The sequence below is a fragment of the Lemur catta genome, chromosome 10, assembly GCF_020740605.2.
Source record: "Lemur catta isolate mLemCat1 chromosome 10, mLemCat1.pri, whole genome shotgun sequence".
Classification (NCBI taxonomy): Eukaryota; Metazoa; Chordata; class Mammalia; order Primates; family Lemuridae; genus Lemur; species Lemur catta.
In genome coordinates this window covers 20,782,589-20,803,829 of record NC_059137.1, presented here as the reverse complement: position 1 = coordinate 20,803,829, position 21,241 = coordinate 20,782,589, and the positions used below count along the sequence as shown (strand labels likewise).

Genomic DNA, 21,241 nt, shown 5'->3' with positions numbered 1-21,241 from the left:
AAGAAAACTTTCCATTCAAACACTTGAATCTGAATCTCATTGGCTTGGCCCGTGACGTGATCATCTTGAACCAATTTGGGAACAAGAGGACAGAATACACTGGTTGGCTGGGCCTGGGTCATTTGCTGATGGCCCTCAGGCCTGGAACAGCCTCTACCCAGAACTCATAGACTGAGCATGGGGGAAGGCTCGTTCTTCAAGAAAAATCGAGATGCTGTCGCCAGAATGAGGGGGAATAAAGAACAAATGCCCTCTATCGCCCTCTTTCCCAAGAAACTAATGCAGGGTGACCTTTGAGAGGGAAGAGAGGAATCTGCCCTTAGATTATGACTGTCAGATGCTAGACCTGGCCAGTTCTGTCACTTACTTCTCACGACAGCTCTATGAAGTCAATGAAATTGCTTATCTCGTCACTCTTTGACAGAAGCAGAAACTGCAGCAGATTAGCAGAGGAGAAGGGCAGATGTATTACTTATCTATCGCCACAATAATGCTGTGTAACAAACCACCCCCAAATTCAGTCACATAAAACGATAGGCATTTATTTAGCTCATGAGACTGTGGGTTGGGGATTAAACCTGGATGGTGTTCCAGTCTCCTTTGAGCTCTCTCACTCTCTGCCTGTTGGCTGGGAGCTCACACAGCTGGTGGTCAGCTGGGGTAACTGAGCTCTGTTTCACTCTTCTCTCCTATTCCTCCAGCAGACTGGCTTGGGTATATACTTGCCCCTGGGTATCCATGGGGAATTGCTTCCAGGACCCTTGTGGATAACAAAATCCACAGATGCTCAGGTCCCTTATGTAAAATGGCATAGTATTTGCCTGTAACTTATGGACATCCTCCTATAGATTTTAAATCATTCAATGCAATGTAAATGCTATGTAAATCATTGTTATACTGTATTGCTTAGGGAATAATGACAAGAAAAGAAGTCGGTACATGTTCAGCAGAGAAACAACCATCATGGGCCTAACTATGGTTGAACCCACAGATGTGAAATCCACAGATACTGAGGGCTGACTGAATTCTCATGGTGAACGCATAAGAGCAAGTGCAAATTTAGTTGTAAAAGTACTTTTAAAGCCTCTGCTTGTGAAATTTGCTAACATTGCAGTGGCCAAAGCAAGTCATGTGGCAAACTCAGACTGTAGGGGTGGGAAATAAACTCCATCTTTTTTTGTGAAAAGAATTGCAAAGTTATATGACAAAGAGGGGTAGATTCAAGAAGGTGTGCAGAGGGCCTTCAATGCAATCAATTTCCCACAGAACAAAAGGGGAAAGGTAACTTCCCATGATCCTTTAAGGTTGCTAAAGATAAGTGTATGGATTTTGTTTCTCAATGTCATTGGGATAAAATTCAGAAAGGATCAATCATCATTCTGACTTTATTAAAAAAGCTTTAAAAGCATTCTTTCTTCAGCCACTACAGAAAACATTACAGTGATTCCTCTAAAAGTCAGAAATAGAATTACTACATGATCCAACATTTCCACTGAGTATATACCCAAAAGAATTGAAAGCAGAAAATTGAACAGATATCCATACATGGATGTTTATAGCAACAGTATTCACTATAGGTAAAGGGTGGAAACAACCTAAGTGTCCCTCAGTGGATGAATGGATGAACAACATGTGGTATAGCCATATAATAGAATATTATTCAGCCTTAAACAGGAATGAAATTCTGATACACACTACAACATGGATGAATCTTGAAGACATTATGCTAGTGAAATAAGCCAGACACAAAAGGACAAATATTATGTGATTCCACTTATATGAGGTGCCTAGAATAGTCAAATTCATAGAGACAGAAAGTAGTATAGTGATTTAGTAACCGGTAAGAGGTAATGGAAAGTTAGCATTTAACAGGTATAGAGTTTCAGTTTGGGATGATGAAAATTCTGGGGATGAATAGTGGTGATGGTGACACAGCAATGTGAATGGACTTAATATCACTGAACCGTACACTTAAAAATGCTTAAAATGGTTAATTTTATATTATGTATGTTTTTCCATATATATATATATTTTTTTTGGAGAAACGGTCACCCAAGTTGAAGTGCAGTGGTGCAATCATAGCTCACTTCAGCCTTGAGCTTTTGGGCTCAAGCAATCCTCCTGCCTCAGCCTCCTGAGTAGCTGGGACTACAGGTGCGCACCACCACACCCAGATAATATTTTAAAAACTTTTTTGCAGAGAGAGGGTCTCGTCATATTGCCCAGGCTGTTCTTGAACTTTTGGCCTCAAACAATCCTGCCACCTTGGCCTCCCTAAGTGCTGGGAATACAGGTATGAGTCACTGCACCCGGCCTAGTTTTCCACAACTTTTTAGAAAAAGTTCCTTTTATTCAAGTTATTCAAGGTTTTGATTGAGCCAACAATCAGCCAGCTTACATTTTTTCACTTCCTCACCTAACATATGTAACGGGCTGTGCTGGCCATATAGAAATCATTAGCTTGGTCCCTTTGTTCAAGGACCTCACAGGTAAGTTGGGGAAATGGATTGTTAAAATAGTGAGGCAAGCAAGGCCCAAAGAGCTTAAGATAACCAATAATACAAGGCAAGATGGTAACCACACCAAGTGATGGTCCAGTAACCACTACAGAACTTGAGAGATTGCGGGGGCTTGTTAAAAATATTTAATACAAATATCCAGGCCCCACCAGGATCAGATTCTGGGGAGTGGGTAGAGGAAAACTGGAGATGAACAGTGTGACAGTTGCACAGCCGTGTGAATGTAGTTAGTGTCACATTGTGCTTTTTAGAGGATTTGGATGCCCAGCTAGGCTTGGAGGTCCCTTTAAACTACACACAACAAAACTAATTTTAGGGGGAAAAATGTTTGAAGAATTACAGCTTACTGGTAACACTGAAAATTGCAAAAATTGAAATCACTTTTACTTATTAGAAATAAGCAACAGAAAATAAACCTGACAAAGACTAACACTGCACACAATAAATATTCTTTTTGACCAAAAACTGATGGAAGACCCTAAATCTGCATGAAAAAATTTAGATCACAAAATTTTCCTGGGAAAATTACACCTGGTAGGGATAACAGCTACAAAAGAACACTCAAGTTGTTAGAAAAAAAAAAAAATCAGTAAATTTTGATGAGGATAAGACACTCATCAATGAATGAAAAAATTTTTTTTTGTCAAACATATAATAAAAAGAGTTCATTCCGATGAAAATAATTTCAGTGTAGGCTTCTAACTTTTTCAAACATTTCAGATATTTTATTTTTCTTAACTTTTCATTTTGAAATAATTTCATAATTATAACAGTTGCAAGAATAGTACAAAGAACTTTCTCATACCCTTTGCTCAAATTTGCTAATTGTTAATATGCAGTCACATATAATTGCTTTATTTTATACACACGATATCTGTTTATATATAGGCATCTATATATGCCTATATATTTTTTCCCTGAACCATTTGAGAGTTGCAAATATCATGTGCCTTTACACCAAAAGTGTGTTCTTTCTAAGGGCAAGAACATCATTTTACACAACCATAAAACAATTACCAACTCAGAAATTTAACACATATAAATACTATTCTCTAATATATACCCATATTCAAATTTTACCAACTGGCCCCAAAAATGTCCTTTATAGCAATTTTTTCCCACTCTGATTTAGTGTCTAAAAAAAAAAAAAAAGAAAGAAAGAAAAGAAAAGAAAAGTGATCCAGGATCACTTTTTGCATTTAGTTGTCATATTCATATTTATCACATTTATCGCTTTAGTTTCCTTTAATTTGAAACAGTTCCTCAGTCTTTCTTTGTCTTTCATACCATTGACATTTTTGAAGCATACAGGCCAGTTGTTTTGTAGAATGTCCCTCGATCTGGGTTTGTCTGATGTTTCTTCATGATTAGATCTGGGTTATGCATTCTTGGCAAGAATTCTATGCAAGCGCTGTCAGTTCTTCTTTGTGCATCCCATCAGGAGTCACATGTCGGCGGTTTGTCCAATTACCGGGCAAAGAAACATTCCATTTCACTTTTCGGGGCCTCACTCTCCTCATCTGTTATGGCCATATCTGGGGGCATGATTGAGTGGCTTCATGGCTGAGTTGTCGTTTCAGACGTGCCCCACCCACTGGATAGTTTTGCAGATAAAAGCCGTTGAGATCAACGTCATGACTGATGTCACCATTACTAACATCTAGGATACCACCTTCTGTGTGCTGACATTCATCCTTTTTTCTAACCCTCCTATAAAACATGCATGTACATGTTATTATCCCCATTTAACAGTTACGGAAACTGAGGCTCAGAGACGGTGATGTGATACGCTCAGGCTCATGCGGCTGGAAAGGGACTGAGCTGGGATCTGAGCCCAGCTGGGGCTGAGTCCAGAGCCTGAGCCCTGTACCATGCCACATCGTCAGCTAATCCCATTCACAAGTGTGTCTCGCAGCAGAGAGGATGGATCACAGCCTAGTTTGGGGGCCTCCAGATGGCAAAGGAGAAAACAAGATGAGCCAGCTCCTGCCATCTTCATTTCTCTTCCTTCCTTCCCATGGCCTGGGCCCATCTCCGTTCTGTGATCCGGTTGAACTAAAATCAGGATCACTGCCTGTGAGGGGCACGGCCTGCTGGACCTGGGGAAGCCGCCTTCAAAGCTGACTTAGCTGCCTTCCTGGCCAAACAACCCTGCTCAAAATGAGGCGACTCCACGCCCACCCTACCCTGGGGCCTGAATTTCTGTATATACATTGAAGTGGAAATGGGCTGGGAATAGTGATAATAACTACCATGTGCTGAGTACAGAACAAGAATTAAGCCCTTAAATAACGCTATGTGTTAGGCACCTTATTTTGCCCATTTTACAGATGAGAAAACTGAGACTTTTTACAGTGGCTAATGTCACCATCTGGGGAGTGCAGTGGGGAGATTCCTGTACAGGTCTAGCTGCAGAGACTAGAAGAGATCTTCATCAGGATGCTAGACTTTCTCTAGGCCTAACAGAATGGCAGGCTCCACAGAGTAGGTTTATGAAACATACCAGACATTGTCGACACATAATAGGCATTTGCAGTTGAATCTGGATGGGCTACTCAGATTTGGCCTCGATTCTGATCCCGGGTCTGGGCCATTAGCTTCATCTCTCTCTTTCTGTGTGCTGCTCTCCTGTCCTGACTTCACTCTCGCTTTTCCTCCGGGACCCACCTCCCTGGGGGACTGCCAAGGCCTCAGGCACTCGCTTCTCTGGAGACTGGCAGGGACCCTCTCAAGGAAATAAGTTGTTGCTGGTTGATCCCAGCCACTGCCCAACTTCTCCATTTGTGGGGCTGGGGAGGGAGAGGAATGAAAGGAAGGAAAAGAAGGAAATTACATATCAAAAGCAAGATGCTTTAAAGGATCTGATTTTGATTCCAAGTCACTGAACAGTTGCACCGAAGCAGGTGCTCGAAGCAGTCGGAGCACCGTGGGAAGAGCATGAGAGGCAGCCTGGGCTGCCGCTTGCTGGTTGGACCAAGTGACTTGAGCCTTAAATTCCTCATCCTTAAAATGGGGGTGACTGCACCTCCTCTGCCCACTTCAGAGAAGTAGTCAATCAAATGAGAAAATGCTCCCAACTTGTTTGACAAATTGCTAAGGAATTTTATAAGACTGACCATGTGATTCTCTCCCATTGTATAGAAAGACGTGGGTGGCCAGTCTCCCTGGCTGGGCTGTTACAAGAGAGCACTTCCCTCATTTTTTAGGCTTAAGAAAGAGAAACCCACCTAGAAGAAGAAGACACCATTTTGCGAGGTCCCTGCCTTTATTCTGTCCCACGCTCTTTAGAGCCTAGTGTTTCGTCGTAAAGGCATCTTCTCCACCAAGATCGACCAGCCAGATTTTACCCAAGCGCCCAGGTTCTGTTCGGGACCTAAAGGCCTCTTCTGGGGCATCTCCTGACCTCATCTGCCTGTGACACAAGCTTGACACCTGCCCCTCATCCCCAAGACAAAGCCTCAGCATCCTCAACCCCTGGTTTCCCCAAATGTTGCCAGATTCCAGCACAAGCAAATGCAGCTTTGGAGTGTGCCTCTGCCTCGGGCCCTGGGCGTGGACACTTTCATGTCCCTGATCTCAGTGAATTCTCACAGTCCCCTGTGAGGTACAACATTTGAGGGGTCTGCCCAGCCCCGCACATGCCTTCCCTCAGGGGTGAGTCTCAGGAGGCTCTGTGTGTTTTGTGACGCTGCCCCTTGGCCATAGAGGATGCCCTCTGGGTGGCACTGAGCCAAGCTTGGGCTCTCCCAGTCTGTCTCCTGAGTGTGGAGGGAAGTTCGGACTGTGATGTCAAGAGTCCTGTGGCCCAGAGTGATGGAGAGAGCGAGCCCAGTTCCTGAAACTTTTCTAGTTTCCAGCTCCAAATCCTCCTGAGGCTTTGTTTCATTTTCTGTCCTTGAGTACCATGATCTGCCCCCAATTTAATAAATAGCGCCTTCCTTTTTTTGTTTAAGTTTAGCGTGATTCCATTTCACTTACAATTAAAAGAGTATTGATAAGTCTGGTTGCGTTTTACGAGCCCCGTTTTTCAGGGACAGAAACTAAGGCCCAGGGGTTAAGCCAGGAGGCCAGGATCACACAGGTGGTGAGGGAGGGGCCGGAGTCCCTCTGGCTGATGCGTGCGCTTTCTCTATTCTAGGCCCTTTCTACAGACTTTACACGTGTTGCCTTGTTGAATCCTCAGAGCACCCTGAGAGGTAGAGGCAACTGTCAGCACCACTTTAAAGATGAGGAAAGGGAGGCAAGGAGAAGTTGAGATGTCTGCTCGAGATCACACAGCAGGCGAGGACCAGAGCCAGGGTTGGACCCCGGGGTTGAGGCCACGGGCTGGGCTCTTGATGAGGTGTTAGTGCGGCTGTGCTAGTTCTGAAACAGAGGGCTGGGTGTGGAAGGGGCTAGAATTTTCCAGAATTTGTTAAACCCAGGAATGTCAAATTGAACCATAGACCCTTAGAAGATGGGAGAGCCTTTGGTGGTCCCAACTGGACTGTGTTCCACCAATGTGCGCATCTGTTCTTCCGCAGCTCTGAGTGGTGGTCATTTTGCCAGTGTTCCATGGTGGAGTCTGTTCCATTGTGGAGCAGGTCTGGTGGTGCCCCCTGGGTTCTCACAGACTATGCTGCCCACATGCCTTTCCCCGAACCCCATCCAGAGCTCCTCTGCTGTTTGTGAGGGTCCTCCCTTCAACATCCTTCATGTGACCTCACTGCGCTGGTCTCGCAAGTGAGCGGCTCAGGTGAGACCACGGTGGCCCTGATGGGACCAGAGCCATCTCAAGCAGCACCTAGCCACTTTCTTGGGCAAATCCTCAGGAAACTCCAAAAGTTCCCGATTGTCAGTCTAACCTCAGTTCACCCCCCTGAACAGCTCTGGGTGATTGCATAGTTTCCGCTGTGGTTTGGGAAATATGTGGGTTCATTTATGAACTGGATTTTGTCAGAAAGACTTCAAGCTCAACCATCGTCCCCCCCAACATACCGTTTATGACCCAGCTGGGACAGAGTCGAGAAGGGACACCCTTCAGGGCTGAGACCCCTGTCGAGGAGATGCTTTTCCAGGATGGCGCTGAATGTATGCTGGGATGTGCTGACAGAGGGCCCAGTTCCTGGGTCCCATGGGTGGTGGAGAAACAGAAAGGGCTTGCAGGACTCCAGAGAGAGAAAGCTGAGAAGAACCAAAAGATTTTATAGGCCAGAGTTGCCCAGAGACAGGCTGCGGATTATTTCAGGTTGGGGTCACTGATCTTTTTGAGAAACTGTAGCCAGAGATTTTCTCCTTCAAAATCCACGTGCAGACCTAAATTGGCTTAGGGTCGTTCATGATCCCACAGACCTATCCAATGACCTCATCTAAGAATCCCTGCTCTAGAGAGACCTTGCCATCTGATTAAGACCAGGAGGGGAAAGATGCTTCTACCCAAGGTTCAAGCAGGGTGTTATTCCTGCTGGAATCTTTGCTGACCGCCATCCCCCGGCTGGGCTGGGCCCTTCCCCTTTCTCCTGCACCTGTGCACCTCACTGTTCCACTGGATTGCCATGGTTTTAAAAACGTGGCCCTTAGACCAGCAGCATCGGCATCACTTGGGAACTCGTTAGAAATGCAAACTCTTGGTCCCTAACCTTGGTCCCTGGAACAAATGAATTAGAGACTGGGGGTGGGGCCCAGCAATCTGTTTCAACAAGCCCTCCTGGTGATTCCAAGAATCATTGAGTTTGAGTAGGGTTACTGCAAGCAATTCTCTTCTTTGTGGTGTGTCTGACTTACTAGATACAATGTATCTGGTGCATAGTAAGCGCTCAATGAAGGTTTATTGCGTCAAGTTTTCCTGATTCCCAGGCCAGGATTTTTTTCCTCGGTACCATACAGCTCTGAGCTGTGGTGACTGAGACCCCATGTTATTTTGGGTCCAGTTGCTGATCAAGCTTGGCTCCCCTAGGCAGAGGAGGGGGCCTGGTCTTGAGGCAGGTGCCAGGAACCTTCACACAGGGATGGAGCCAGAGAAACATCAAACCTGGGGCACCTTGCCAGACAACAAGGTCCCAGCCACCTGGTGGCTGAGGGGCAGGCAGGCAGGGAGCTGCCTGGCCAGCATGTATGCCCTGGGCTGGTGGGAGGGGAGCCCAACTGTGCCACGGTCTGCAGGCTGTTCCTGCTCCCCTTGGTGCTGCTTGCTGCACACTAGCCTTGGCAGAGGCTGCCAAATCTCTGCCAGGGACGTACTTGCTAGGCTGGTAGGGAGGGAAATGGCCACTTTTAATTTTTAATGAATCTCCAACTTTTGGGGGATTCAGGGAAGTGGCTGGAAGATTCCTCTTAACTTCTTATGTGTGAGTGTTTGCTAGAGGGGGCGAGAGTTGTTTCTCAATTCCATGCCTCCCATGTAGGGCCAAATTGACACAGTTTTGTTCTTCAGGGAAAGGGAGTGTCTTTACACAGTGCCTCAGTTTCCTGACATTGAAAAAACAATCACTTTTTTGAGGGTTGCAGGGAAAAAATTTCTGTAATCCTTCCAGCCTCATATTGCTCCAGTTCTTTGAACATTACCAAAAAAAAAAAAAAAAAAATACATTTGAGTTTTGAAGGTGGGGGCAGAGAAAAGAAATCTGTTTACCCTAAGTTTCCAATGCTTTTATATTTAAAAAGTATCCTTATAGTTTTCTCTTGGGGAAGAGTAAAGAATGATTTATGTTCACCTTGCATCTCGTATATGAGCAATTCTTAAAATTTTTACTCTAAAAATCAATTAATTGTGGGAGATGAAGGATGGATCCTACAAGATGACAAGTGATTCCTCTTATCTCTATACAGGGCAGGTCCTTCACACTTTTAATTTTTAAAAAATCTGGTTTTTGGAGGAGGAGGACATAAAAAAAAGTCTCCTTTAAATCTTCCCAAATCACAAGGAGGCAGTTTCTCAAATTAAAAAAAATCTGAAATTTTTAGGGTGTTGGAAAAACTATCCTGGTTCACCTTCTATTTCACATAGAAGCAGTTTCTCAAATTTTTCTTTTGTAAATCACCCTGACTGAGGGATATTGGGGGGGGCTAAGCCCCCTTAACGTTTAACCCCTTATGTCTTACTGTAGGGCCAATTTTTCGAACTTTTATTTAAAAATACATATGATTTTTTTTTTAATTTGGCAGAGGAAGGTAGAAAATAGTCGCTTCACCAGCATTTCACATAAAAGTAGCTCCTCAAATATTTATTTTTAAAATCAACCTGCGGGGCGTTGGGGGTGGGGGCTGCGGCTGGAGAGAGTCCCCTTAACCCCTCTTGTATGCCTTGGGGCCAGTTCTTCAAACTTTTCTTACATCAGGTTTTAGAGGAGGGATGCAGGGGCAGTAGGAATATTCCCAGGAAGCCTTCTGAGTCTTCCATAAGGCCAGCTCTTCAAAACTTTTATTTTAAAAATCACTCTAATTTTTTTTTGGGGGGGGTAGGGGGTAAGGAGTTCCCATTAACCGCTTGTGTTCCGCCAGGAGCCGGCTCCCCAAACTTTTCTGCAAAGGCGAAAATGACATCTCCGAGGGGCCGGAGGGCCGGGGAGGGCCAGCGGGAGCCGGGGGGCGGGCGCGGGAAAGTTTGGGGGGCGGGCGCGCCCCGGGGCCGGCCGGCTTTGTGTGCGGCGCGGAGGCCGGCGGCGCGGAGGCCGAGGCCGAGGCCCGGAGCTCGCGGGCCGCGCGGCGAGGCCGGCCCGGGGGCGGGCAGGGCGGCGGGGGGCGGCGGCGGCCCCGCCGGGGGCGGCTCGGCGGCGGCGGCGGCGGCGGCGGCGCGGCCGGTGCGGGCCGGGGGTGGGGGCGAGGGCCGGCGCCCCCCCGCGCGCCCCCAGCGCCCCCGCCCCCCCCGGCCTGAGCGGGGCGGGCGGAGGAGGGAGCGGCGGCGGCGGCGGCGGCGGCGGCATTGTGCGCGCACCAGCAGCCCGGCCCGGGAGGAGCAGGACGCGCCGGGGCCGCCTCCTCCCGCACGGACCCATGAACCAGCCGGGCGGCGCGGCGGCTCCGCAGGTACGGCGGGGGGCCGGGGGCATGCACCGCGCGGGGGACCCCGGGGGGCCGGGGCCCGGGGCGCTGCGCCACTTCATTGCAAGATTTGCAAAACGCAAAGTGCCTGGGCTCGTTTGCGGGCTTTTTGTGGGCGCAAACGGGAGGGTCGGGGTCCGGAGAGCACCCCCCCGGGCGGTGCGGGGTGTGAGGAGGGTGGGGGTAGCGAAGGGGTCTTTGGGGGCCCCCACCCAGCGCCCCCTCTAGCCCCGGGCTCGGACCGAAGCCCAGAAAACAAAGCGGCGAGAGAACAGAGCAGCCATTTCAGTTTGGACAATTCACATTTTGCAAAAATGCAACCCCTTCCAGCTCTCCCCCCTCCCCCCCAAATTTGCAATTTCCCCCTGACCCTGTCTGCGCTCAGGGTCCCCGATGACCCCCTGGGAGGTCTTTCCCTCCAGGCCCCCCATTTTTGCAACAATCTTTTTTTTTTTAGGCCATATTTCCCTTTCTCAATTTTTTTTTTCTAATTTTTCTTCAAACGGTAGTTTTTTCCCATTAAAACGACGCCACCTAGAGGATACTATTTTGTAAATAAAAAAAGAAATTAAAATTGAAAAGAAATATTTTTTATTTCTTATTTTTTCAAAAGTTTGCACTACATGGCAGTGGAGGGGTAAGAGATTCTTTTTTTTTCTTTTTTCGGGTGAAAATTTTCACTTTGATCTTTCCAGAAGCATGGAGACAATTTTTATTTCTGAAGCCAAATCCAGATAATATGTAAATGAAAATTAAGCTGGATTTTGAATGAATTCAGTTCTTGAAGGGGAGAAAGCAAAAAACCTCCTAAAAGCAAAGTCAGTTTGGCTACCCAACTCATTTTAGTTTGAGAAAAAAACTAATTGGAATGAGGAAAGGAGGGAAATTGTGGAGTTTAGGGAAAACTGGGAGAATTGGCTTTATGAAGCAATTAGAAATTGTACTTCATTGTAATTTGGAACTTGTTTAGCTCAGCGGGCAAAAAAAGACTCATTTCACTATTTGGCAATATTTAAAGTTTTCCTATTTCCAAGAAGGAAGGATTTAAAAGAGAAAATAGACCTTAAAATGTTGGCTTTGGACACACCCAAAAATTGTAGTTTTTTTTTTTTTTAATTTTGCATTTACATTTTACTGCATTTAAATCCTAAGATTTCAAAGAAAACAGAAATTGGAAAAGTTAGAGTGAAATCCTATCTTTATTTTTTATGTATTTGTTGGGTTTTGTGTAGGGTTTTTTTTTTGTTTGTTTTGATGGAATAATTAAGACTGTTTTCTGATTTTGTTTCCTGAAAGGTCTAGACATTTCTTTTTTGTTGTTGTTTTATCCAGAAAATGTCAGGAACCTTTTTTGAGCAGTATTCAGTGGAAAAAATGTAAATTCATATATTATACAAATTGAGTAGCCCACAGATTTGTAGGAGAGACCGCCATTAAAATAAGATATGCATAATTAACATTATTATGAAAAAACTAACAGTGGATTCACAGAAGCTCATTTTTTATGACATGCAACTGAATCAATTGATGAAGACAAGGATTGAGGAATCCTTGGTAAGGAAAATTTTCCCTTCTCTGTCTTCTTCACTCTTGCAATTTGAAAATTTTATTATTTTTAAAAAAAAATCTAGATTGGCTTCAGGCCTCTTTGATTGTGATGTGGGGTTGGTAGTTTATTAACATTTGGTGTTTTTAAGAAATTTTATTATTTTCAAAGGGGGAAAATCCATTAGTCTTGATCATTTTGGGGGGTTTGTGAGCAAAAGAAAAAAAATGCACAAATTTTACTGACTTAACAAGAAAGAAAGATAAAAGAGAGAAGAGCAGAGAGGAGATGAAAATTCTGATTCTTTATCCATCTTCCTTGGTGGAACACTTACTTTGCTGAAGAAATTGGGTAAAATACCAACTCAGCTGATTCTAACAGTAAAATTTATTTTCCTTAAAGGAAAAAAAAAATTAAAATACAAACAAAAGCCAAGCCTAAAGGTACTTGCCTTTGGAATATGAAAGAATATGTACAAACAGTATTTCATGTGGAGTTTTTGGCCTGAAAATGAATCAAATGAAGGTGAAACAAAAAAGAAAAAAAATTTTTAAGAAAACAAATATTGACTGAATTGAAATTAGACAGATGAAAATAAGGTACCCACTCAAAGATGAAGGGTTATTTGTGATAAATTAGTATCTGATTGAACTTGCTGGGGATTTTAAGCCAAACAAAAAAAGTTCTAATTTTTTTGTCCAGAAGGAATATATTGCTAGCATTTTCAGGGTAGGATCTCGGTGGGACCTTCGGTGGGGAGCTAATGGTGGGTCACTGAGGGCGAGAACACGAAACTGTATGCCCCTTTCGCCAGCCACTAGCTGGTCTTGGAAGAACTGGTGGCCCAGTCCATGGATTCCCAACCCTATCTTGTGGAAATTTGGATTTTTAAGAGGATACTAATTCTGTGAAATATATTTGACAGTGGCAGAGGTTTGACATTTCCCATCATCGCCATTGCATTTGGGAGATTTTATTTTTTTAGTAACGAAATCCTTCAGGGCTGACTGGCCACATTCTGACATATTTGGAATGAGTTTTTTTTTTTTTTTTTAAGTAGCATAATTAAAAATTTTTTTTTCTGTTGAATTATTTAGGCCGATGCCTAGGACGGTCAAGGAATTTATAATTTCCAAGGGGCTCTGGAGGCCTCATGAGGCAGAAGGCCTGAGTTTAGCAGTGCTGAAGGAGGGCTGGGCTGGACGGGTGGGTGAGGTGGGTGGGGGTAGGGGAATCTGAGAAAAAGTCAGGGTTGTAGATAACAGGTTATTTCTGGTGCAAGGAATAAAAATATTGCAGCATGTCCCTTTGTGTGGCCTGGATCTCCTGACACACAACTGAGATTCCTTCATTCTATTCTGCTGAAATTTTGTTCTGTTGTCTATGGTTTAAAGGGAGCCCATGGCTAGAAGTTGAAAATCATTTATGTTTTTATAGACCTGTTTTTTTCTTTTCTAAAAAAATTAGTGATTCTGATCATGTTTGTTGTAAAGGAAGTAGAGGTGCATGATGGTTTTGTTGGGGGCGGGGCCAGTTTTCTTTTGTTTCTATTGGTGTCTGTCTCTGGATTGAGATCTGACCTGGGCCTTGTCTGTCTCTCACCTCCTATTTTAGGTGGACGTGTGACCAGAAATGGATATATGAGCTAATTTTTATGAGTCTGTGTCTGTTCACCACACTCTCTTATAATATTGGGCAAAATATCTGGCAAATTGGACTTGAGGGGTGGTAATTTGATGATGGGCTGAGTTATTTTGGTGAAAGATCATTTATACTCAGTTTCACAGTGGAGACTCTTATTAATGTTTTGCTTTTCTGCCTAAGGAGGTTTTTTTTTTTTTTTTTTCTAATAAGGTTTGAAATTTCAAGGGCCTGCTTTATAGCTTGACTTTGGACTAAGCTAGGAAAAAGGGTTTGCTTATACTTTCAGCCCTGCACAGAGGTGAACTTGAACAAGGGCTCTTGCTTTTGCAGAAGGAAAGCAACAAAGATGGCTGGTCAGTGTAAGGCTGACCTCTCTCTCGTCCTAGAAAATAAACAGCCAATGGCTTATTTCATTTGAGAAATTGAGTTTTAAAACTCCTCCCGTGTCAGATACAATTTTTTCCCCACTTTTGACTCAGCTCTTGGCATGCTGCTTCCTCTGACCTCAGAATCCTTACGTCTTCTCTTTGGTGGGTGATAAGAACTTCCTTGCTATGTTTCACTGGATATATATAAGCTGACTTTTCATAGTCTTGAAATTTTTGAATTTTTTTCCACGTTCTTGTAATGTTTCGTGTCACTTGTGGCTTCTGTCTGATGATGTGAAGTCAAGTGGCTTTGTGGGTTATTCAGGAGCCTGAGCTCCCAAGGTCTTGCTGTGTGACCTTGGGCAAATCACTTTGTCCTTCAGAGCCTCAATGTTTTTTGTTTTTGAACTGAACACTTTGAGTCAGATCAAGGATAATAATAAATGGGTTTCATCTCTAATTCTCACTCCAAGGGATTGGTTGTAGCTGCTTGGATCACTGTACTGGGAGGGATTCTGAGGCCTCCTGCAGACTCCGATATTCTGGAGAGAGGAGTGCAGTCGTCAGATAGCAGTGCACTTCTTAGTTACCATTCCTGGGCTAGACCTCGAATCACAGTCCACTGGTGGGTTGTGAAATCAATTTAGTTAATTATAATCAGCATTCAAAAAAGAATAGAATAGAATATAGGGAACACAAGTAGCAGAGGCATAGCACAGAGTACAGATAAGTATCGTCTCATGAAACTTCTGTTTTATTTATATGTGTGGATGTATGTGTATGGTGTGAAATATAGTTCCTCCTGTGGGTGGTGATCAAAGAGTTTGAAAGGTGCTGGACTGGATGAGCCACCATGATGTGCTGCAAGTATACTCCACTTTATCGTTTATACTTTATTTTCTCATTTAGTATCTCAGTTAACTTTTAGGTGAACCCTGTGGGATAGGCATCCTGCGCCACATGTTTTGGGTTCTGGTTGAGCCCCTGTCAAGGGCCACCTATAAAGAAGTCTCAGCTGCATGTGTGGTCAGGCACGTACCCCAGTACCCCAGCTTGTTGGCTTTGGATGAGACTGGAACGGCAGGTGGAAGGGCAGATGCAAGTTTAAAGGCAATATCTTTGCTAGATCCTTATGCCAGAGAGGAGATATAAAGTGACGTGGAATCCATATCTTGGTGGGAAGAATAGCGTCAAAGTTACCTTTATTCTGCACTTTTGCTTCAAATTGCCAGAGAAATTTTCCTGAAGTTAGAAAGTCCATGTTTGTACTATATTTAAGTTTTAGTCAGACTGTGTCTGTATTTTTGTGTGTATGCACATCTTAAAAACTCCAGAATTACTGTCTTAGTCTCTTCATCTTTTAAATGTGTCAGACCAGCACTGTTCGATAGAAATATAATTCAAGCCCCAAATACGAGCCACGAGTATAATTTTCGATTTTCTGGTAGTATATTAAAAAAAAGCAAAAAGCAGGTGACATTGATTTTAATAATACTGAGTTTAACTCAATATGTCCATAATACTGTCATTTCAACATGCCATCAACCCACTAATGTGACATTTTACATTCTTTTGAGAGGGGGCATTAAGTCTTTGAAATCTACGTGTATTTCATTCCTACAGTACCTCTCCATTCTGACTAGCCACATTTCATGTGTTCAGTAGCCACATGTGGTTGGTAGCTACCATGTTGGACATTGCAGGGCCAGACCAATGTTCCACCTAGTTGTCATTACTGGTTGGCCTCAGAAGGTTAGTGACATCTTTCAAACCTCTTGGTTTTGTTGGTGGGACTTCCTACCTGAGTCCCGCATTCCCTGAGGCATTTTGGCCTATGGTGGAGATGAGTTCCATCCATATAGCCCCCTCCTGGCTAAAGTGGTCCACACTTACCTTTTATTTGTCCCTAAGCCATCTTCTGCCAGGGTTAGGCCAGGGCGCTGTCGTTAAAAATGACAGATGATGGCTAGAGACTCTGGGACCATGTGTCACCAACTGTGTGCTGTTGAAGTTGAGAAGTGCGAGTCTTGAAGTGTTGCCTGAAAAAAGGATGTAGATGCAGAAAGAGCAGGTGGCCAGGACCAGGGCTGGGGGCTGAGAGAAGGGGAGAGATTGGGAGAAGAAAGGGCCTGGCAGTGCACTTCCATTTTTGACCTGAAAACATGGAACCGCCAGGAAATTCCCCCAGGATTGGCCTTGGGTCAGACATGTCATCTACCCCCAGTTGGCAAAAGGGAAAGCTACATTTAAGGTCAGCCAGACCAGAGTTTGAAATCCAACCTCATGGTGTGGTTAGGTTTGTGTGACTTTAGGAAAGTCACTTCTGATTTTGGAACCACAGCTTCTGCATTTGGGAAAAGTGGGTAAATCCGGACCTTGCTTTAGGATCAAATGACATGTGGAGACTCCCAGCCAGCCCGAGGGTCGTAGGAGATGGTCAACATGTGTGAGTTGACGCTCGACCCAGTGGCCAGTGGGTCTCCATTTGGGGAGATTGAGCCCCGCTGATGACACTTGTGGTAGTTCTGGGAACCTGGCGGCTTGTCTTTAGTGGGCAGTGTTAGGCAGCAGCAGAAAATACACTCTTTTTGGTTGTTGCTTTAAAACAGACTGGGATGACACTTTCTTGTCAAAGTGTTCTGGATGCCTTCATTCCAGGGATGCTGTAGCTCTTCTGAATGTTTCTGGATTTGTCTCTGAGCCTGTGGCATAGTCTTTAAAAGTGATAAATCTTAATCATTGTGAACTGTGCACCTTTGAGCATCTGCTCCTGCTGGGCCCTCTGCCCGGGGTGCTCTTCGCCCCATTCATCTGCACTCCCTGAGAAAGAGATCTCCCTGGAGACCAGCTGCACTTCCTCATCTGTGGAGCCCCCCAACCATCCTGGTATCACCCCCAGTAGAGTTCCTCCCTCCCTGTACCCGTGGTACTTCCTGAACGCTGTGGATCTGCAGGTGAGAGCCAGTTGTTTGCATTTCTGTTTCTCCAGCCCACTTGTGAGTTCCTTGAGGGTAGAGATCATGGGTTATTCATTTTAGGGTCTGGCATAGAGCAGCAGCTCCATAAATGTTTGATGACTTAATTTGATTTTTGGAAAGAGCTCAGATCATTCGGATTTGAGTCTGCTGAAGAGAGGATGACCAATTTAGGTTTGGCCATTTGGTCAAAACCAGTGTTTTATTAGGGTGCCATCGGCACATTTTCTTATACTGGCTCCAAAGCCCATGGCTTCCTTGAATAATAAGTCCCAGGGGGACCCCTAGATGGGGAAAATGCTCATTAGACTTTGTGCATCTTGGGGGGATTTTTTAAAACATTCTCTGATGACTTTTGCCCCTGCCCTCCTCACTCCTTTCATATAAAGTATTTCTTTAGAATGGGTAGGGCTGTCAGCCATCCAGATGCCTGACTGGCAGGTATGGTGTGTGGGCTCAGCATTTCTGGGGAGGTGGGAGGGGCCCAGCAATGCCCTGTGTTTGTGCCAGGAGCTGCTCTTCTCAGCCAGGTGCCCAGGAACTGGACCTCAGGGGTCTGTTTGCAGAACACTCGGGCACACAGGCCCCTTGAACTTGAAGTAGTTAAATGTGTGCTCTGATGCTCAACCTGACCTCATCTTTGGTGGAATACTGGTTTGCAGATGCCAAAGATTCAAGGAAAATGCATGGGAGAAAACAGAATATTCCGTTTATTTGCTTTATTTTTTCTGCAATTTTTATAAAACGCTGACATTTCTAACACTTTATGGCCCAGTTCAGTAAGTGAGCACAGAATCCCAGGGTAGGCCATCTATCCTCAATGTTCACGTTCCCACATTTTCATGTTTCTGAAATTAGCATGTGCTTTATAGTAAATGTGTTCTTTTAGTGAACTGTTTCTCCCTCTTGTTTTTTCTTCTCAAAAAGCTGTTAGAAGTGTCGACGGTGCATCTATCAGTCTAAGGCATCTTAGATTTGAGGAAATAGGGTGCCATACTCCTGGTGGGGTGGATTATGACTCCAGGGTGTTCCAAACTCTGCTTTTTTACCATGCTGTTCTCTGGGGTTGGCTTCTCCACTTGTTCAGTGAGAGCAGGACTTCACCTTGGCAAGAAGCCTCTGGAACTCTGACTTAGCACGCTTTTCCTGCCATGTCTTTGGGTGGGTTTCATAATTTTGCTGTGGCCATCTCCTCTAAAAAGTGCAAGTAGCCACTAGGAGGGAGGTGAAGCCCTGTAAATGGGTGGCCCCTTCTGTATAGTCCTTTCTGTAGATGAGCTGTCCTACCAACAGCGGACCACCAGTTTGACATTTCCAAGGGTAGAATGAACAGATCAATGATGTTGGAGGGGCCAAGGCTTGGCTCCCCTCTCTGCTCCACCACTTAATCATTTTGTGATCTTTGCCAAAGAACTTCATTTCCCTGCACCTTGTTTCCTATCTGTAAAGTGGGGATGACAGTGCTACTGATGATGATGATGACGGTGATGGTAATGCAACATAGGGTTCTTGTAAAAGTTGTGTGCTATATGAGAAAAAAGCTTTGTAAAGGGCAGACATCACTTGCAGCCTGTTATTTGTATATCATCCAGTCCATGGAAGGTAAGTAAGTAACATACCTGCTGCCATACCCCATTTCAAGCCTGTGACAGACATCACTAATCAATCATGGCAGCCTTTTCCATTGAGTCTGGCCAGTGGCCTCTGAGTCCTTCTTAGTACGGTGCTGACCATCAGTTGGGTATAGCATGGGACGTGAAGCCAATTTTTTCTTCCTGATCCAGTCTCTCTCTCTGTCTCTCACACACACACACACATACACAGAGAGAGAGAGAGAAAGAGAGAGAGAGAGAGAGAGAAACTGAGGCTTGGAGAGAGAGAGAGAGAGAGAAAGAAAGAAAGAAACAGGTCTGGGAAGGAAGGTGGAGTGACTTGCCCAAGATGTCAGGGCATAGGCAGAGGTGGAAATAAAAGCCTCAGATTTCTTAACCCCTCAACAAATGCTTTCCCTGCTATATGCACATACGCTGTGTCAAAAGGAATTAAAATTAATTTGGTCTTGAGAAATAGCTAGAGAATCTGACTCCTCCCTTCCTTGTTATAATTAGATACCCTTGGGATTGTCATCAAAGCAGGGCTGGATGGATGACCTGCTTCTCCGCCCGGTCCCGAGGTGATCAGGTTTCAAAGGGGAGAAGCCTGTGGCCGGACAGCAGGGGCGGGAGGTGTCCCTGGCTCGGTCCTGCAGTATAGATGACATGGCAGAGGCAGGCCCTGGGGTTCCTGGACGATGCCTGGGGTTTGGGACAGGTTTGCTGTTTCCATACTCTCAAGACCCGAGACGACTTCCTTAGTCTTTCTGCATCTTTGTTTCGACATCTGGGAAATGGACTGGTAATAACCCTTTGTAGGAATGACATGAGATAACATGTTTGAAAATGCTCTTTAAACTCTGAAGCCCTACAGGTGTTAATTTAATACACGTTAATTTTTATAACTGGGACTAATCACTGATGATTGGAGCCATGTTGGGTAAATTGTGTAAACTGAGAACCACAGGCTTATGAGGTGTTCACGAGGTGAACCGGTCCCTTGTTGCATTTTATCTTTTTGTGGGGCTCTTTTTTTTTTCAATTTTTAGAGACAGAGTCTCACTTCTCAAGGAGTTGGGACTATGGACGCACACCACCTAATTTTTAGAAAAATTTTTTATAGAGAAGGGGTCTTGCTACGTTGCCCAGCCTGGTCTCAAATTCCTGGCCTCAAGCGATCCTCTTGCCTTGGCTCCCAAAGTGCTGGGATTACAGGCGTGAGCCATGGTGCCTGGGCTGCCTTTGACAGGGTCTGTATGCTCCTGTCTGTGTCAATCCCCAGCCTCCTCCTGTCTCAAACATGCACCTGGCCTGCCTAGCCCTGGAAGGCCTTGGGGTCTGGGACCTCTGGCACAGCCTCTGTTTGTTCATCTGTGAAGTGGGAGTTCAGTCCATTTGTAAGCCCTACTGGGCTTCCTGCAAGCATCACAAGAGTTAACGGACTAGAGAGTGCTTCATGAACAGCAAAGAACTGGAGAAACATGTTGGCGACAACTCCTTTCTTTTCTTAAAAAGGAAAGGAGGGAGGCTGAGGTGAGGATGGTATTGAGTCGACAGAAAAATGATATAAATATTTTGGCTGACAAAGCAGAATGAGGCTTTATATATAAGCTAAAGAGAATAAATGGAATCAGGTGGTGCTGGGCTCCCCAGTCTGCTGGAGAAAACACAGGGAAAAACTGCTTTCTAGTGAAGCGAGCCCTGTGTCGGGGGTCGGATCTTGGATTCCCAGGGGCTGGCCCTGGTCCTGGGTTGGGGCGCAGGGAGGAACGAGACCTAGTGTCTCCCCCGTGGGTGGAAACGGCTCCTGCAAAGTGGAGGAGGTCCAAGTGTCTCTCGGCAAGCCCCTGGGCTGGCAGTTTGCTGGTAACATTCGAAGTCAGAAGCTGTTTTGGCTCTTACTGGGTGTGTTAGTGTCCAAGACAGCAGCCTGCGGAGCTGGCCGCTCTGCCTCTCAGCTCTGAGCCTGCGCCGTACAAATTCCCACCTGTCCCAGCATTGTGGAAAATTGGGCGAGTAAGGGTGGGGAGTTTTTGTTGGGTGAAATTTTGCAGAGAATCTGTGTTTTGGTTTCTTGCGGGCTCAGAGTTTTGTGAGCCAAGAGGATGTAAGTCAGGGCATTTGGGGTACCCAGAGAGAATAGATGAAGGTTTTGGGTGGTGGGGAATTTTTATTTTTTTTATTTCGTCAACTGGGAAAAATAACTATAAAAATTTAAGTGTGTTTATGTGGGTGTTTCTTATAATATATGCTGGGAAAAAAAGCAGAAAGTGAAACTGATCTGAAATAAAACTGAAACTAGCCTGAAATGAGGCTTCAGGGAAGGGAAGAGTCCCTGGGGTGCTACTAGCTTTAGGTGGAATTTGTTGTGAGGCTGGTCTTCATTTTGTCAGAGAGGTCTAGGGCTGTAAAGTTTCCTAGAGAGCATCTAAGCCTGTGCCATCCTGTGCATATTGGTGTACAGTAGCCACATGTGGCTGGTGAGCAGTTGGAATGTGGCTTGTCAATCCACGTGGGATTTTGAAGACTTAGTGGGAAAAAAGACCATAAAAGATCTCAGTAATAATTTTTTTTAATA

The 21,241-nt window shown here is 45.0% G+C and overlaps 1 protein-coding gene across 4 annotated transcripts in view; it reads left to right on the top strand.

Moving 5' to 3' along the window:
* Positions 1–10,388: 10,388 nt before the first annotated feature.
* ZNF618 (zinc finger protein 618) overlaps positions 10,389–21,241 on the top strand; it is a 160,238-nt gene continuing 149,385 nt past the window's right edge. For 2 of the 4 annotated variants that reach the window (XM_045563554.1, XM_045563557.1), the window contains exon 1: positions 10,389–10,523. In XM_045563554.1, coding sequence (XP_045419510.1) covers positions 10,491–10,523 — 33 coding nt within the window. In that variant the 5' untranslated portion in view covers positions 10,389–10,490. The remainder of the gene's footprint in view (positions 10,524–21,241) is intronic. The other 2 variants (XM_045563556.1, XM_045563555.1) reach the window with 2 other exon arrangements.